The sequence below is a fragment of the Canis lupus genome, chromosome 13, assembly GCF_003254725.2.
Source record: "Canis lupus dingo isolate Sandy chromosome 13, ASM325472v2, whole genome shotgun sequence".
In the NCBI taxonomy this organism is placed as follows: domain Eukaryota; kingdom Metazoa; phylum Chordata; class Mammalia; order Carnivora; family Canidae; genus Canis; species Canis lupus.
This window is the reverse complement of record NC_064255.1, coordinates 3,377,549-3,393,608: the sequence shown is the minus strand read 5'-3', so window position 1 is coordinate 3,393,608 and position 16,060 is coordinate 3,377,549. Positions and strand designations below refer to the sequence as shown.

General features: G+C 38.1%; 1 protein-coding gene across 5 annotated transcripts in view; it reads right to left on the bottom strand.

Moving 5' to 3' along the window:
* The window catches only part of GRHL2 (grainyhead like transcription factor 2), a 157,599-nt gene that overhangs the window by 109,865 nt on the left and 31,674 nt on the right, over positions 1–16,060 (bottom strand). For all 5 annotated transcript variants that reach the window (XM_049093288.1, XM_049093286.1, XM_049093287.1 and 2 more), the window contains exon 2: positions 1,044–1,239. In XM_049093288.1, the coding sequence (XP_048949245.1) occupies positions 1,044–1,211 (168 nt within the window). In that variant the 5' untranslated portion in view covers positions 1,212–1,239. The remainder of the gene's footprint in view (positions 1–1,043; positions 1,240–16,060) is intronic.

Below are 16,060 nucleotides of genomic sequence, written 5' to 3'. Positions count from 1 at the left end.
GACTAAAGCTTACTAAAAGGAGAATTGTTCTTCTTGGATGATCTCATGATGGAGGGAGAGAAGGAGGCGGGGACTCAGTTCTTATTCTAAAATAAAGCATTCACTGTGCCCAACCAACAAAATAAACACAGCCATTTTCACCTTTGTGCCAATTCCCAGCATAAGCCAGTGCTGTTTACAATCAAAGCTGGCACTCTCCTCATTCAGTAAATACATGCTGTTTTTTTACACTTCACCAGTGCTAACAGAATAGATCGTATCTTTCTAACAGACAGACCACTGTGTCCCTTAGGTTTCCTAAAATACTCCTATTTTGAAGGTATTGTGTGGCAGGTATTCTTGAAATGGAAGTGAATTATATTCATTTTGTTTTAAAGGTTTTTCAAAATAAATATTTATTACCCATCAAAACAAATAGAAAAAGGATTATAACAAAATTAGGTTTTGAAATTGCTACAAAAGTCTACCACAAAGCACTCATTAGAATATTCCTTATAAGACTTTAAAAAAATCAATAAATCTAGAAACCCTGAATGATTCTTATAAAATGAGAAATCTAAAAGCAACCTAAATGCTCAATAACCAAGTGATGACTAAATTGAGGTATAGCCATGTAATGTAATTTTTTAAAAGTAATCTCTACCTCTAACATGGGGCTTGAACTCACAACCCCGAAGTTATGAATCCCATGCTCTATTGACAGAGTGTGCCAGGTGCCCCTGTAATATTTTTATTCACCAAAAATCATAAAGAGAAATGGCAGCAAGGAAGTATTTGCAATATGGTATGAAGTACAAATTACATGGAGATAGTATGTACATATGTGAACAGAGGCCACAGAAGTAATTATTCCAAAATGAAAACTTCCTCTGGGTGAGTAGTGAAGTTGTACTCCATTGACGAGAACACAGGGAGACAATGAGAATAGCAACAGGCTGAATTCCAAAGTGAGTGTGGAAATACTATGTTCTCTCCCCTCTTCATACCAACAAGGAGAGTCTCTGGGGTCAGACAAAGGAGGGAGGCAGGGCTGCAGGATCTACCTTGTAGTAGTCATACAGTAGGCCCAGGGCAGCAGCACTGTCCTCATCACCGTTAATGCTCATCATCGCCTTGGTGGCCGCCGTCAAGGGATTCTCCAAATATGACTTCCAGGCTTCATCCTCACTGGTGTAGGCTCTTCTGGTATTGAATGGAGGGTCACTGGGCATGGGCACTAATGCCACCAGTCGTTTATTACTGGAAAATAAGAGAAGTGTGGGGTTCATTATCAGAGAAATGTTCCTTTTTCCACTAAAAATACATACATTAAATGGTTAATTTGTACTTCCCTAGAATGGAGAAGGGAAGTGGATGCCACATTGCATTTATGGAGCCCTGAGAAGTAATGATGGTCTTTACAAGGTTGGATAAGTAATGCAAGGTGATTCCCTCCACACTTGATTTTTCCTATTCTGTCATTCTAGGAGCCAAATCATTTTTATTTGACTGCTCTTTATTACTGAATATTAGAATGCATGTGACCCTGTGGGAAGCAGGACATTTAACTCTCTGAGTTGTAATTATACATAAATAAATAAATATGTATAATATATTAATGCAGTCAATACATTAGCAATTACCAAAAACTTTCATCTAGTTTAACCTACATTTGAAATTGCTTGCAAATTTATAGGCCCATCCAAGTCTCTTAATTAAAAATGGCAGAAGCTATTTTGTAAGTAAGACATTGCTGATATGCTGCATGATAAGAATATGAAGCAACACACAGACTTTATATGAGAATCTTGTGTTGCCCCCAGGATCATATTGAAATGACACAGAAGCTCCAGGCTATAAAATCCTCATGGAGAGTGAGGAGAGTATCTAGAGAATTTTCAGTAGAAACAATAAGGGGATGGAGTCATTTATCAATCCAAACCAAGCCAAACTTGGGTAAAGTAGCAATTGACAAGGCAATTTCTTGCAGAGGATGTGACAGTGACTCAAATACCCAAATACAGTGACAGTCCTCAGCAGGTCCCTGGGCCGGGACTAGAGGTGTTAGGTAAAGGAGCCTGGAGAGGCTTTGGCATTTGTTTCCTGGCCCTCTACTGTTTGTTCATTGAAAAATAACCAAAATGTAACAATGACATATTGTAATTCAATAACCACTACAACTCTTAATAACATCATACAGACAAGTGACAGGACTGGTGAAGACAACACCTGAACTAATGAATGGAAACTGAGCCACCATGGGTCCTCTATGGTCACTCAGCTCTAACCTTTCCTTTCAGAGGAACCTTTCAGCTGACACTCCTATGGGACCTTCCAATGGGAGATGGTCTCTCAGCTCACTCTGTGATAAAGAACTGGTGTGCACTCTCGATAAAGACTGCATGGAAGGCCCTTTCTGTGCTGGCACAGTGCGATGCCTGTGTGAGGTCAGAAAATGACACTGTCATTGGTGGTAAGATCTATTAGGGAATGACACTGGGAAATCCACATTTAGTAGAGTGGAATTCTAGGCTAGATAGACTCCAGGCCCCTGACTTCAACTCTGCGCTGGTGTTCGGTGAAACTGTTTGGGAAGAAAGAGATGATAATGAGTTGCAAATGAAGTGGATTAAAAGGGTCGTAATGAGGTTTCTGGAAGTAAAGGGGGAAAACCCTGGTGGAAGGGTTTCCTGAGCATGAGGCCATGAGGTGACATGGACTGGCAGTGGGTACTGGAAGTGAGTCCTTGCTCACCATTTACAGACAGAAAACTTTGAGTTTCAGCTTTTTCATGCCTTAAATAAGGACAGCAACGCCCACCCTACCAGGCTCACAGTACGCCTGTGAGAAGCAAATAACATAATAGAGAAAATAGAGTTCTAAATTACACTGTGCTATACAAATAGCAGGTACAATGATGAATGCACAGTTCTTTGTTTCTATGAAGTTTCTGGTGCAACAATTTTTGGTGAAGTCAGTTATAGTTTAAAAGTGTTAAAGATAACCATGTTAGGGGGAAACTGAAGTTGTTCGCTTAGCAATACTCCTTAAGTATTTACCGCAAACTCGATAGGAGCCAGGCCTTATGCTAGTCATCAAGGATGCAGCGTGGCACAGGAAACAGATGTTGTCCCCCTGACCACATAGCCTATAACCAAGTGGAGAGACAACACCACCATTACAAGAGCAACAGGTGAGAGAAAGGAAATGGACAGTGCCATGAGGGTATATGACAAAGGGGACCAACCTAACTCGAGAATCAAAGAGGAGCTGAAGTTTTAACAAAGACCTAAAGGTAGGGATGTGGTGGTCCATGCTGAAATGGGTAGATGTGGAAAACATTTTGCAAACTGAAGGATGTTTTGGGTAATTTGGAATAATGGAATATTTGACAAAAGGAGCACATTTCTATTCATTTTGGAATCAGCTAGAGAAATTTATACTATTCCAATCTAACAGTAAAATAGCATTTTCATGTTGTAAAAATTACTCATTTACATAGGATAGAGTTGGATTTGGGGACAGAAATGTTGGTGACATCCTAAGAGTCTATCAGTGGAAGAAATGAGGCCTCTGGGGAGAACCAAGACAGCAGAGATGGTAAGCCCAGGTGTGGCAATGCCACCACCACCCCTTCTGCAGTTGTTCAACTGGGGGCATCCTGGGTGATTCCCCCATATAGAGGGGGAGACAGCAAATTCTGAAACCCCATCTGTGCCCTAGAGGGTCCAGCCATCATGCAGCCTTCCTAAAATGCTCATCCTACAGGAAGAAATGAGAGCTTCATGTTATTTGCAGTGACCTAATTATCGAAAAAGATTTGGATCTGATTTTCTTTGATGACTGAGAGAAGCATATATTGCTGGGGAAAAAGAAGGTGTTAATTACAACACTGGCTAATTTCCAAAAGTCTGGCAGGAAGTGCCAGGCTGCAGGATAAGAGCCAACTCCTGGTTTGCATTTAGTGGTATCCTGATTCACTGGAGAGATTTTCTTCAAGTCTTCCTTCTTCAAGTCCCTACTCCTCCACCCTGCTGAGTCTTCTGGAGTGCCGATTTCATTGGTTCTTAGTACAAATGTTCAGTCATAAATTTAGATTCATCAGCCTTACCCCTATGATGAAATTGTTGATGAATCCTTACATGACTAGTGGAAAGAGATATTCTGGGAAAGTACAACTTGACTAGCTGTTTACTTTCACATTTTTTTTTAATTTTTATTTATTTATGATAGTCACAGAGAGAGAGAGAGAGAGAGAGGCAGAGACACAGGCAGAGAGAGAAACAGGCTCCATGCACCAGGAGCCCGACGTGGGATTCGATCCCGGGTCTCCAGGATCGCGCCCTGGGCCAAAGGCAGGCGCCAAACCGCTGCACCACCCAGGGATCCCACTTTCACATTTTTGATGGCCAAAGGAGCCTTTTATGCTCTTTTCTTTAACTGCATAATGACTCTGATTTTTGTTTTTTGGTTTTGGGTTTTTGTTTGTTTGTTTGTTTCATAAACTATAATCTCTCTGGTACAGAGCATTGTTGAATAAAGCTTGGTTTAATAAAAAAAAATAATAATCTCTGGTACACTAAGCAAACGTGTAGCTGTATAAAGACAGGAAAGTTTCACAGAGCAGATTTTACCAGAGTTTGGAACACATTCTGGAGCTGTTTCATCAATCGATCTTTTGGAATGGCAGTTCTACTTTATCTCTGGTCAATTTTTAAACATTCTTTTTGTAGTTTTAGGTATAGTATGTTCTGGGTAGCCTCAAACACAGAACTTAAACAGCAGCATAAACTCGATCCCTGATCCTTTGGAGAAAAGTTTAGATTAACACCTAAGACCCATTCACAGCAAGGCTAAAGGCTGTTTTAGGTCACACATACAACTTTGTGTTCTCCTTTTTTTCTTTAATCCACTACTTCACTCCGTGGATGTTGAGAAAACAGTTGAGAGATGAGTCATCAGCGGAAGTAGGGAAAGAGGTGGAGCAGTCATGTGATTGAGATCACAACTCAGAGTCAGGAAAAGCTCCAGATCTCTCCGCCAAAGGCAACCTACCATCCCCCCATGAGCATTAGCAAGAGTCTAAGGCAGGAATGCTTTGCTAGGGAGAAGCCAACGAACAGTAGCGTACCAAGTCTTTACCTTCTAAAAATATGTGCAGTAATAGTCAATAAAACCAGACATAAATCTGTTCCACTTGGGACCACAAAACAAAAATGAGGGCATGACATATTCACACAAATTACCACTTTCGATCTGTTTCTCATCATCCATTTCTTTTATACCTCCTAAAAGGTCGCCGTTGGTTTTTGTGGGTTTTTTGTTTTATTTTGTTATTGTTGTTGGGGTGATGGGGTGTCAATCCAGAGGGAGGATGGTATTGGAGTTGAATAAATCTCAGTTTTAATTTCAGTTTTGTCAATTGTTGAATTTGAACGAGTTACTTTCCTTCTCTGGGCTTCCTTCTTCATCTGTAACATGGTATCAATCTCTCATAGTGTTATAAAGGAATAACTCAGATATTTATGGCACATAACAGATAAATAGTTCCATTAATAATAGTTGGAAGTATTACTTCTCTTTAAGAATGATTCTATTCATCACCATTAATTCTATTAATTATTTTTATTTAGAAACAGTTATATTATTTTTCTGTTCAAAAATCCAATAGACTGTTCCCAGTTTTTAATCTCTTTGAATTTTCTCAGACTTTTCTTACTTCTGTAGAATCTTGCTTGCCTGGCTTCCCAGACATTGTAGGAAGGTGGTTCTCCTCTGCAGCTCACCATTCTTTCCTAGTTTTTATTCCACCTCAACTCTCCTCCTATTCCTCTAATTCTGATAATCCTGGGGTCTTTGCTCTTTTGTCTCCATTGTTGATTCTTATGACTTTCATTGATTTTCTACCTTAATGACTAACATGTATATTGCCAGAGAGCCAGTTCTGCACTTTCTGCTCAGATGCTCTTAAACTAAACATATCCAAACTAAGCTAACCACCATTTCTCAGTTGGGCACTCCTCACCATCACCTCTGTCTCTGGTCGTCTAGAATCAAATCTTGTGTACTAGTTTAAAATATAGACTCTGGAGACATAAAATCTTGTGTACTAGTTTAAAACACAGTCTAAAACACACACACACACACACACACAGTCTGGAGACATAAATCCTGGCTGCACTACTTACTGGCTGTGTAACCCTGGACCAGTTAGTTCATCTTTCTGTATTATCAGTTTCCTCACTTGTAAAATTGGGATATACCCCCAAATGAAGTAGAATAATGATATCCTTAGTATTTTTGTCAGAATTAAACACAGACACAGTGTAAAAGCTGCGTACCCATGAGCTAGTGTTATTTCTCTTTGCTCTTTACACAGAGTCAATTACCATATTCCATCCTCATAGCTTTGGTCTTCTCTCTTCAGGCCTCCACCCAGTCTCCCTATCGTTCAAGTTTCCCCTCTTCAATCCAGATTGCAGCCCTGTGGAATAATCTTCCCAGAACATCTAAGTAGAAGTTGTAGTTTCAAAAATGATACAGGGAATGCGAGGAGCCATATTTTTCATGTTTTCATAAAATCAATTTATGATGTACTTGTAAAGTTGGTTGTGAGCTATAAAGTGCTACACAAATGTAGGTTGCCTTTATTTTAGGAAGTATAACTGTACATTTAACCAGCATTGATCATATATAAACTTTCTCTTACCTCCTAATTCTCACCAATTAAATTAAGGATTCATTCTTCTATTCTCCTTAAATTTGAGCTACAACACTAGGAAACCAAACAGATTTACATAACAGACCAGAGGCAAAACAAGGGAAGACTAAAATCCAATCACTAAAGGTCTGAAAGTCATGGGCCATTCTCCTACCCTGTTGTCCATCATCCTCAACAGTGACTTGAGTTGGGGACAAAATAATTTTTCCACTTGGGACAAGCCACATCCCTCTCTCTCAGAAGTGCAGCTTTTATATCATTCTCAGGATTTCATGTTATATCCTGTACTTCAATCTCCCCCTCCAAACCCCATTCTCATCTCTTTCTTGTTCTCTCTCTCACACACACAGACTTTATCATGAGATAATATGAATTCTATTCTCCACATAGAATATTTTATCTTACACTCTGAGTGTTCAGCACTTGGGGTTTAGTCTTCCTCTATTTCAATAGCTTGAAGCTGATCTACTGTAGCTGATTCCTGGCATATAATTCCTTTAGCTCCAGGGGTGGAGGTGATGCCATATTCAGACCCTAAACTTAAGAGTGAAGTTTCAAGAAGTGACAATTATTCTTTCTTTTGGAATCTTAGCATTTTCTCCATTAACAAAATAATACTTGCAAATAGAAACTGGTGAACCAATCATCCTAGCCAGGGTTAAAATCACTGTTTAAATGCCAATGATGTTAGTCATTCCACTGCTGTCTTCCTTCAGCAGTGAATATTCTCCTTTTGGTGTTTGCTCGAGGAAATCACAAGAGATAGCAGACAGCTTCCATGTTAGAACAAGAGTTGAAATTCATTAGGAAGTATCTACACTGAGAACTTGTTCTTAATGACTCTAACCTTAGCCTTTGACCTCATACATATAGAATTCGAGGAAAATGAAATGAATCCACGAGCCTCGGGTAATATTGATAATCTTCATATTAATGACAGTTATATGTTTTAAAAAGAAAAGATCCGGGGATCCCTGGGTGGCTCAGCGGTTTGGCGCCTGCCTTTGGCCCAGGGCGTGATCCTGGAGACCAGGGATCAAGTCCCAAGTCAGGCTCCCTGCATGGAGCCTGCTTCTCCCTCTGCCTGTGTCTCTGCCTCTCTCTCTCTCTCTCTCTCTCTATCATGAATAAATAAATAAAAACTTAAAAAAAAAAAAGAAAAGATCCAATTAATTCAATATACATAATACGATGCCCTCCATCACGCAAAATGGATAGGTTTTAAAATTATAAACTTTAGTGAGGGTGCCTGGGTGGCTCAATGGGTTGTGTCTGCCTTCAGCTCAGGTCATGATTCCAGGGTGCTGGGATCAAACCCAGTGTCCATGGCTCAGTGGGAGCCTGTTTCTCCCTCTCCCTCTGCTGCTCCCCCTGCTTGTGCTCTCTCTCCATCAAATAAATAAAATATTTTGAAAAAAAATAAAAGACAAAACTTATGTTTATTGAAAATAATAGTTTCACTTTATATATACTCATTGCCAAATATGCTGATTCACTGGTTGACACTTATTACCTCTCTCTCCCTTCTCCTCCCTTCCTCCTTCCCCCGCCCTCCTGCACCTTTCTCTCTCTCTCATTGGTGTCCCAGCTTTGCTAGTGTCCTTAGTCCACCTAGTAAGTAATCCAGAACTGAGTCGGAGAGAATGAGGAAAATAACTAAGATATAGAAAAGGCAAAACACAGGGCACTAGTAACCACCATAAGGAGAAAGGTATTACAATCGGAAGTGGAAGGAAGAAGACAAGAAAGAATCACAAAATAAAAAGATTTTGCAGAGATCTCAATCTGTGCTAAACTAAAACTGGTTAACATGTGTTTGCCTGTAAATCAAAATTCAAAATGTTACCAGTGATCAAACGTGAGTTTTTATTTGCTTCTTTCTACTTTTACACTTTTCAAATAGTGTTCAATAATAAGTCACGCATACTTAGAGAGCACCTCCCATATGCCAGATATGAGTTTTCTAAACCCCTAACATGGGTTAACCTTTTATTCCTTACGATAGCCTTAAAGTCAGGCAATGGTAATGATGCCCTTTGCACAGATGAACACATTGAACAGAAAGTGCTAAGTAATCTGCCCGAGGTCACATAGCAATAAGCTCAGAACTGCTTCCCAGAGGGTGAGCTCTTAAGCATCCTTCCCTTCTGCCTATTCTTGACTATGCTGTACTTTCATAATCAGAAAAAAAAATAAAGTCACTTGAAAAGAAGGAACGAGAAAAGAGTCTGGATACAAGAGTCCAAAATCACAAGGGATTTCTTACACGGAAGGAAATGAGAGGATGTCTGAATTCAGAATACTAGAAAAATTGTGCAAAAGGGAAGTCTATAAGGTTCTTGAAAATAAAGACAACATGTTTAAATTACTTGTAGAATTCGAAGGTACTAAAACATTCTGCAGGCTCCATATCATATTAAGCAACACAAATAAATTGGGGGGGTGGGTAGAGGAAGGGTAGTAACTCCTCCTTAATTCATCTTCAGCGTGACATAGATAGAGGCCATCTGTTTTTAAATATCCTGTGAAAAATGTCAAAAACCTGAGATAACAGAAATGTAAATAGTTAGAATATATTAGATATACTATATTTATATAGCAACCAAAACTACAATTTTTAAAGGAAAAAATCATTTTTAAATTAACTTCATTTTACAAATTAAAAAAAAAGAAATCAATTGTTTGGAGGAACTTACCATGCTCAAATCTCTAGTAGATAAAACAAAATACAAAAGCCTCTTTAAAGGCTGCAGGACAGACTTCTATCTCAAATCATTCCATGCATGTACTTCTCTATCTCAAAGATTTCCCTGAAGTGAGAGAAGTAACCATGTATATAACCAATGTCGAAATAGAAATTTTAGTGCAATTCCAAAAAATAGAAAGCAAAAGAGGTTGGAATGGAGGAGAAACCAAAATCAAGAAGACTGCACCCCAACTCTGGGGCAAGAGGGGTTGATGTGAAAGTGAGAACTGGTTTTCCCACTGAGCCCAGAAAACTGTAACACAGAGCCTTTGGCATCCATGACCAAGCCAGTTCCTACATGGTGTATCCAGAGGAACTAGATGCAGCATTCAACATTCGCTTTTTTTTTTTTTTTTTTTAGAGCAAGCCAGGTAGTAGAAAGGGTGCAGAAGGAAAGGGAGAAAGAATCTTAAGCAGACTCTACATCTGGTGCAGAGCCTGACACAGGGCTCAATCTCACAACCCTGAGATCATGACCTGAGCCAAAATCAAGAGTTGGACACTTAGCTGACTGAGCTACTCAGGCACCCCATCGTCTACTTCTTAAATACAGAAGAAGTTTGCCTTTGGGGGGCCCTAGGACAAGAGAGAGAAATAATTCGATGAAATGCCTAGAGTAACTTCAAAGTACCAAATGGGAACAAAGAAAAAAAATTCAGCCTAAATCAGGAAAATCCTCTAATGTGTTCAATTCCCACTTTACCCCCTTGGACCTCACTTGTACACACACAGAGTACTCTTTCAGGTACCCTCAGCACCTGTGGGCCACTCCTTCCACTAAAGAGAACAGCCCACCCTGGGAAGAGTGAGCTCCACTCAGCTAACAAACACCGCCAGCTCTGAAAGGTAAGTAGTCACACTCTTCACCTTTAATAAGAGAACTAACAATCACCAGATATTTAAGGAAACCTAACATGAATGAAAGAGAACTCCAACAGCTTACTGATGAGGAAAATAATTAATGTTGGATATTAAAAAATAATGTTAAAAAAAGATAATGCATCTACAAAGTAAATGTAGGAGACTATGAAAAGGAAATACAAGATACAGAATTTCAGGAATCAAAAAAAAATTCTATGAGGGTTAGAGCAAAAAAATTAATAACCTGGGAGAACAAGGAAAGGAATTTTGCCAAAATTTTTTTTAAAAGGGAACTATGAGATGTAGTTTAAAACCATAAAGAATAGATTTGGGGGCATAATGTTCAATTAACAAGAGTCACAGAAGAAAGCAATGACGATGATGGAAAGGAAAAATAAATAATCAGAAATAATAGAAGAAAATGTTCTCCAGCTTTAGAAAAACTTTAGCCTTGAGAATGAAAGGCTCCAGAGTACTGGAAAGGATAATAAAAATAAACACATCTGTCCATATCCTGCAAAACTTCTTTGTTAAAAATTAAATGGAAAATGCTACAAACGGAAAAAGAACTAAGTAACTTTCAAAAAAAAAAAAAAAAACAAGAAACAGTCAACTAACTTTTCATCTATATCACTAAATTCTGCAAGAGAAGAGACAGGAATCTGAATGTGGAACTGTGAACACCGCAAAAAAAAAAAAAAAAAAAAGATCAATTCTGTGTGATGGCAAATTCTGTGTGATGGCAAAATAAAGACATGTTTGGTCATGAGAGGATTCAAAATCTATTCTACTCATACATCACTTTTTCAAGAATGATTCCTCATTTTAAGGTGAAAACAGTCATGGGTAGTGAAGAAAAGTGACACAGCAATCAGTATCAAGTTAGTAAAATGTTAAATTCATTTGTAAATAATTTCAGATCACAGAAATAAAGTTTATACCACTAAGAAAGGACTGTTAAGAATAATACCAAATGGGGTATCCCTGGGTGGCGCAGGGGTTTGGCGCCTGCCTTTGGCCCAGGGCGCGATCCTGGAGACCCGGGATCGAATCCCACATCGGGCTTCCAGTGCATGGAGCCTGCTTCTCCCTCTGCCTGTGTCTCTGCCTCTCTCTCTTTCTCTCTCTGTGACTATCATAAATAAATAAACATTAAAAAAAAAAATACCAAATGGTGTATGGAAATGTTGAATCACTAACTTGTACCTGAAACTATTACACTGTAGGTTAATCAACTAGAATTTAAATAAAAATTTTAAAAAGAAATTTATCTGAGAAAACATCTTTGTGGTGAGAAAACTCTCATTTTAATCATTTCATCAGTTTGGATTATTAGAGGCTAATTTTTGCTAAGAGAAAAAGAATAATACCAAATTCAAAGGAAATATCCGAGAAATAATAGGAGAGTAACTATTTGAAAAGTATACTGAAAATCTTGCTTTGTATAGAGGACCAGTAATGGATAATGGTTCATTCTTGATACTGATAGAAACTATAACTTTAAATATGTTTATTAAAAACTCCATGATTACAATTACCAGGATAAGGATAAGATGTAGAAATTTTATAACAGCAATTCTCATAACATGGTCTGCAAACCCCTGGGGTCTCTTAGATATTTCAGGGATTCAAGAGGTCAAAATCATTTTGGTAATAATACTAAGACACTTTTCGTCTTATTCACTCTGTTGACATTGGCACTGATGGTACAAAGCTAATGGTGGGTAAAAGTTTTCACTCCTGACATGAATCAAGGCAGTGACATTGAGTCATAGTGTTCTTACTGACACATATTCACAATAAAGACAAACCAAGCAAACAAACAAGCAAAAGTACTACTTGGGAATGTCCTTGATGAAGCAGTATGAAATATTAATTTTATTAATTTCAAACTCTGGATACACATCTTTCTAATATTCGTTGTGGGAACATGGACAATACCTACAAAGCATTTCTGCCCACTGAGGAACAATGATTGCCTCAAGGAAAAGCATTTGCGCAATTGTTTGAGTGGAAGCTGAACTAGCTGCTTTTTTTTTCACAACTGAACTTTAACATTAAAGACAGGGGGCATCTGGTGGCTCAGGGGTTGAACGTCTGCCTTCAGCTCAGGTTGTGATCCCAGGGTTCTGGGATAGAGTCCCGCATCGGGCTCCCCGTGAGCAGCCTGCTTCTCCCTCTGCGTGTGTCTCTGCCTCTCTCTCTGTGTCTCTCATGAGTAAATAAATAAAATATAAAAAAAAAAAGACCAACGAACTATGCTTTCAGACTTGAGTGTTTGCCTGACATCTTCTCAAAACGAAACCAAGTGTGACTCTGTCACTTCAAGGAAAACAACTGGCAATATTTGTCGCCAATGATAAAATTTGAGCTTTCAAACCAAAATTATAATTTTTAAAAATTTGCATCCACCATACTGATAAGAGATAAGGATTTCCAAAGAGATCGATGGAGATATTAGCAGATGTGATTTTTTATTAATGTATCATGAAACATGTTAACATTTGGAAGATCTGAATTAACTTAGTCAACCAATATTACCAAATACCAACACATGACATTATGAAATCACACACATGTAAAATATCCATTCAAAGTGCAAGACAAACCTAGGGACTGTAATGTCACAGAAAGTTCACTGCATGATTTTGGTTTCCACACTGCAACTAACCTTTAAAAAGAAATCACTTGTCAAATTTTGAGACCATATCAAAGAATATCTACATTGTCTGGAAAGGCTATAAAAAATGCTTTCTTTTTCTAACTATCAGTGTAAAGCTGGACTCTGTTCATACACTTCAAACAAAATAACATTTTGCAACAAACTGAATGAAGCAGATGAGAACCCAGCCTTCATCTATTAAGCCAAGTATTAAAGAGAATTGCAAAACGTAAAACAATACCACTCTTCTCACTAAATTCTTTTTTCAGATTTAATTTTTCACTTTATGTTAATACGTATTAGGTATATAATTATTATTTTAATTAAGACGTAAATATATCTTTAAAAATTGCTCATCTTTAATTTCTAATATGGAAGGCTCAACATGTATCTATTTATAATCCACACAAACAGTCTTTTCAGGGACTTCAATAATTTAAGAGTGTAAAGGGATTCTGAGAACAAAACATTTGAGAACTGCTATTCTAGAGAATTGCTAAAGAAAAATAACAGTAAAAGAAATATCTTTCAATGAAAAAATAAGAATAAAAATGATGATATAGCACGGGGATAATAAGAACCTATATATCAGCAATCGCAATAGTGAAAATGATTTAACCTTGCCTTTAAAAGATAGATGCTTTCAAAATGAATTTTAAAAGAGAAAGCTCCCATGATACATAAGAAATTTTTAAGCTCCCATGATACATAAGAAAATTGACACTGTATTGGGCCATTAAACAAGAACGTCTATTTCAAAGAATTCTTATAATATCAACTTAATTCTCTGACCACACATAATTAAATTCTAAATCAACAAAAAAGATGGATTCTAACTGCTCTACAATTAAAAATTACAAAACACTCTTCCAAATATTCACAGGTTAAAAAATAGCTCTTAAGAGAAATTTTTAAAAATTAAAACTAAATGATAAAATACACCCTATACATTGTGAGATATACATAAATCGGCACCTAAAGGTAAAAACATTTTTTAGCTTTGAATGCTTTTATCAGAAATGAATAAAAGCTAAAAGTTAAAGAGCAAAGTATACACATTAGAAAAAAAAGAATTGAACTACTCCAAAGAAAGAAGAATCTACTAAAGATAAAACAAATTAAGACATAAAAAGGACAAATTAAATCAAAAGTCAGTTCTTTGAAACGACAAAGAAAACTAACAAACTGGCAAGACAGTCAAATTTTAGAGAAGAAAAGAAGACATCATTTCAGATGCAGTACAACTAAGAGTTTCTGAATTCCTTAGTACTAATACATTTGAAAACTTAGACAAAATGGAAATACTTCTAGAAAAAATATAATCAAAACTGATTCAATTATTTGGAAAGAGAAAAAAGTTAACTTTACAGTAGAGAAACTTGTCAGCTGCTACTTAGCCAAGTCATGAAGGTTGACATCACTAATGATGTCATTCACATGCTGACATGATGCGACAAGGACACTTCACCTCTGCGGTGTTCTTTTCTAAAAATCCGTAACTCCAGGCTAATTATGAAAAAAACCTCAGACACACCCAAATGGAGGGGCATTATTGATGATTATTGATGACTGATTATTGATGACTAACTGATTATTGATGACTGATTATTGATGACTATCCTATTACAGTGTTTAATCAAGTAAGTATGCGAGTCAATAAGTAAGGAAATAAGGTCATGAACTAGAAAAATAAAATTAAAACAATGAACATTTGCAGATGGAACTGTCAGTGATTTGTCTCTATTTAGATTTTATTTAATATTGCTTATGCAACTGAATATAAATGAAAGAAAAGACCATCCAAGCTGACAGACAAGTACTGGATTGAAGGAATTAGCTTAAAAGAACTAATAAGCTGGGCATATTCTTCTCTGTGGCATCCAGAATTCTTGATCTTCCTTTCTCTGCTTCACACATAAAGGCTGGTCACAGCAACCTTTATTTGACTCATCGCTCCAAAGTATGAGGCTTCTACTGTGCGCCTTTCCCTCTTCACCCCACTGGAAAAACTCCCTCTGATTCCTTTCAAGAATAGATTTCTATTCTGTGAACCCTCCCAATTTGTGACCAAAAGGTCTACTTAGAAGAGAGATGGAATTTTAAAAAGCATCTCATATTTTGTGCAAAATATCAGCCAGCTCTTCCTTTCTTCCTTCCATCTTTCTTTCTTCCAGTAATCTTATCACCAGAGCTTCTACTAGAAACCAACAAAAATCTAATCCCAGTGCTCTCATTTGAGGACTTTTTTCCATAATAGGCTCCAATCCTTAGATACAGGAGAACAGGTCTAAAGATGTAACAGAAAATTGTATCGTGGAAGGCATGTATTTCATACACAGGGCACTTCTTTCATAAACCTCGAAATTAAGACATTGATTGACATTGACTGAATGCCAACTATGGGCTGGTATCGCTGTAACTACTGGAATACAGTGATAAAAAGGCACAGACTCAGTCTCTGCCTTGGTGAAGCTTTTGCAGATGAGTACACCACTGCAGATTTGACAAGTGCTAATGAAGAAAAAGCACAGGGCGCTATAAAAGAATTATGTGGATCCTGTGCTGGCCTCCAGTTCACCGTTCTCCATAATGATCAAGGGCCCATTGCCAGCTCTGAAATCTATCGTGATATCTGTGTGAAGGCCATGCTTCCTCATGGACTGCTGCTAGCCAATCATTACACATGGCAGGACTACTAGGACAGGCCCAGTCCTGGAAGGCAGGGATCTCCTCTTATGGCTGACTTTGGCTTAAAGATTCCCCAGTGAGGGGATCCCTGGGTGGCTCAGCGGTTTAGCGCCGCCTTCAGCCCAGGGTGTGATCCTGGAGACCTGGGATCAAGTCCCATGTCAGGCTCCCTGCATGGGGCCTGCTTCTCCCTCTGCCTGTGTCCCTGCCTCTCTCTCTCTCTCTCTCTCTCTCTCTCTCTCTGTGTCTCTCATGAATAAATAAATAAAATCTTAAAAAAAAAAGACTCCCCAGTGGCCTTGCTGAACCTTCCTTAGAATACAGCAGAGTCGAGCAGCCCGGGTGGCTCAGTGGTTTAGCGCCGCCGGACGTGACCCTGGAGACCTGGGATCGAGTCCCACGT